Source organism: Acyrthosiphon pisum, chromosome A2 (genome assembly GCF_005508785.2).
Source record: "Acyrthosiphon pisum isolate AL4f chromosome A2, pea_aphid_22Mar2018_4r6ur, whole genome shotgun sequence".
Taxonomy (NCBI): domain Eukaryota; kingdom Metazoa; phylum Arthropoda; class Insecta; order Hemiptera; family Aphididae; genus Acyrthosiphon; species Acyrthosiphon pisum.
Window position 1 is genome coordinate 63,181,880 of NC_042495.1, and position 1,171 is coordinate 63,183,050.

The 1,171-nt window shown below is 25.4% G+C and overlaps 1 protein-coding gene across 1 annotated transcript in view; it reads right to left on the bottom strand.

The window, feature by feature from the left end:
* Positions 1–383: 383 nt before the first annotated feature.
* The window catches only part of LOC115034192, a 2,727-nt gene continuing 1,939 nt past the window's right edge, over positions 384–1,171 (bottom strand). The window contains exon 2 of the mRNA XM_029490158.1: positions 384–1,171. Coding sequence (XP_029346018.1) covers positions 461–1,171 — 711 coding nt within the window. The 3' untranslated portion in view covers positions 384–460.

The window sequence follows — 1,171 nt, forward strand, 5'->3', positions numbered from 1 at the left end:
TAGCTTCTGCTATATGATTTAGTTAGGTATACTAAATATTTAATGAATTTCTAGTACTCAATACTATACATTTTAGTTAATCAACCTACATTTTATAGTAGCTTCTACTATACGGTTTAGTTAGAAACTTTTAATCTTTAACGACCTTATAGTAGAAACTACTATATGTTGTAGTTAATCAACCTATATTTTATAGTGGCTAATACAAAATTGATATGATATATATATATACCATTACAATTAATAAATAAATTAAACAAATTAGAGGTAAATGTAAAAATGTTTAATGTTTATTTTTATTAAAATACAATTAGGTAATAACAATGTATTTGAGTTAATATTAATACAAATGAAAAAATATATAAATTAACTTATTATAAGGTTTTTGTATACATTGGTACATTTAAAATAATTCTTACAAATAGGTAGAGAAATGATACAAAAATACAACATACATATTTTATTTTGTTGGTATGAATGTTAGTCCAGATATATGAACGGCATGAGTAGGAAATATACTACCCAATTTCTCCAAAGAAATACATATTAAATTATTTGTCTTAACAACATTAAAAGCTTGAAAGTGGTCATCAAAATATATAGTTTCATACATTTCACAAATGGCAAATGAATGTTTTTCATCAGTTATAAAAATGTCTTTAATTAAACCAAAAGATGGCATCATAGTGTCACCCTCATCTTCAGAAACAACGACACACATATTTTTACAATTATAAATTGAACCTTTGATATTCACCCAGGACACAAATGTAATATTATCAACACATAAGTTAAATTTTTTATTTAAAAATTTGATTCTATTATTGTATAAATCTAATGTGAAAGAATCTAATGTTAAAACACGTCCAAATTGTATAGGAATTGTATACAAATTATTATCAGAAGATAATAATCTGTATGCCAATTGCAACTGCTGTTTCAAAGCCAGGGTATATGCAATATTTTTGCGAGAAGTAATAGCATTAGCAGCATCTTTCAACTCTTTATGTTTGGCTTCGTACCTTATTGAAGAAAATATATTTAACGGTCCTGATTTTTGCATTATAAGTGGGTAATGTACCATGTGGTGATGCTTAGGTTTTAGTCCTATACGAAATAGTTTTAAGTAAAGTTCATGGTGTTCAGAAATTAAACATTTAAGTAAAACCGT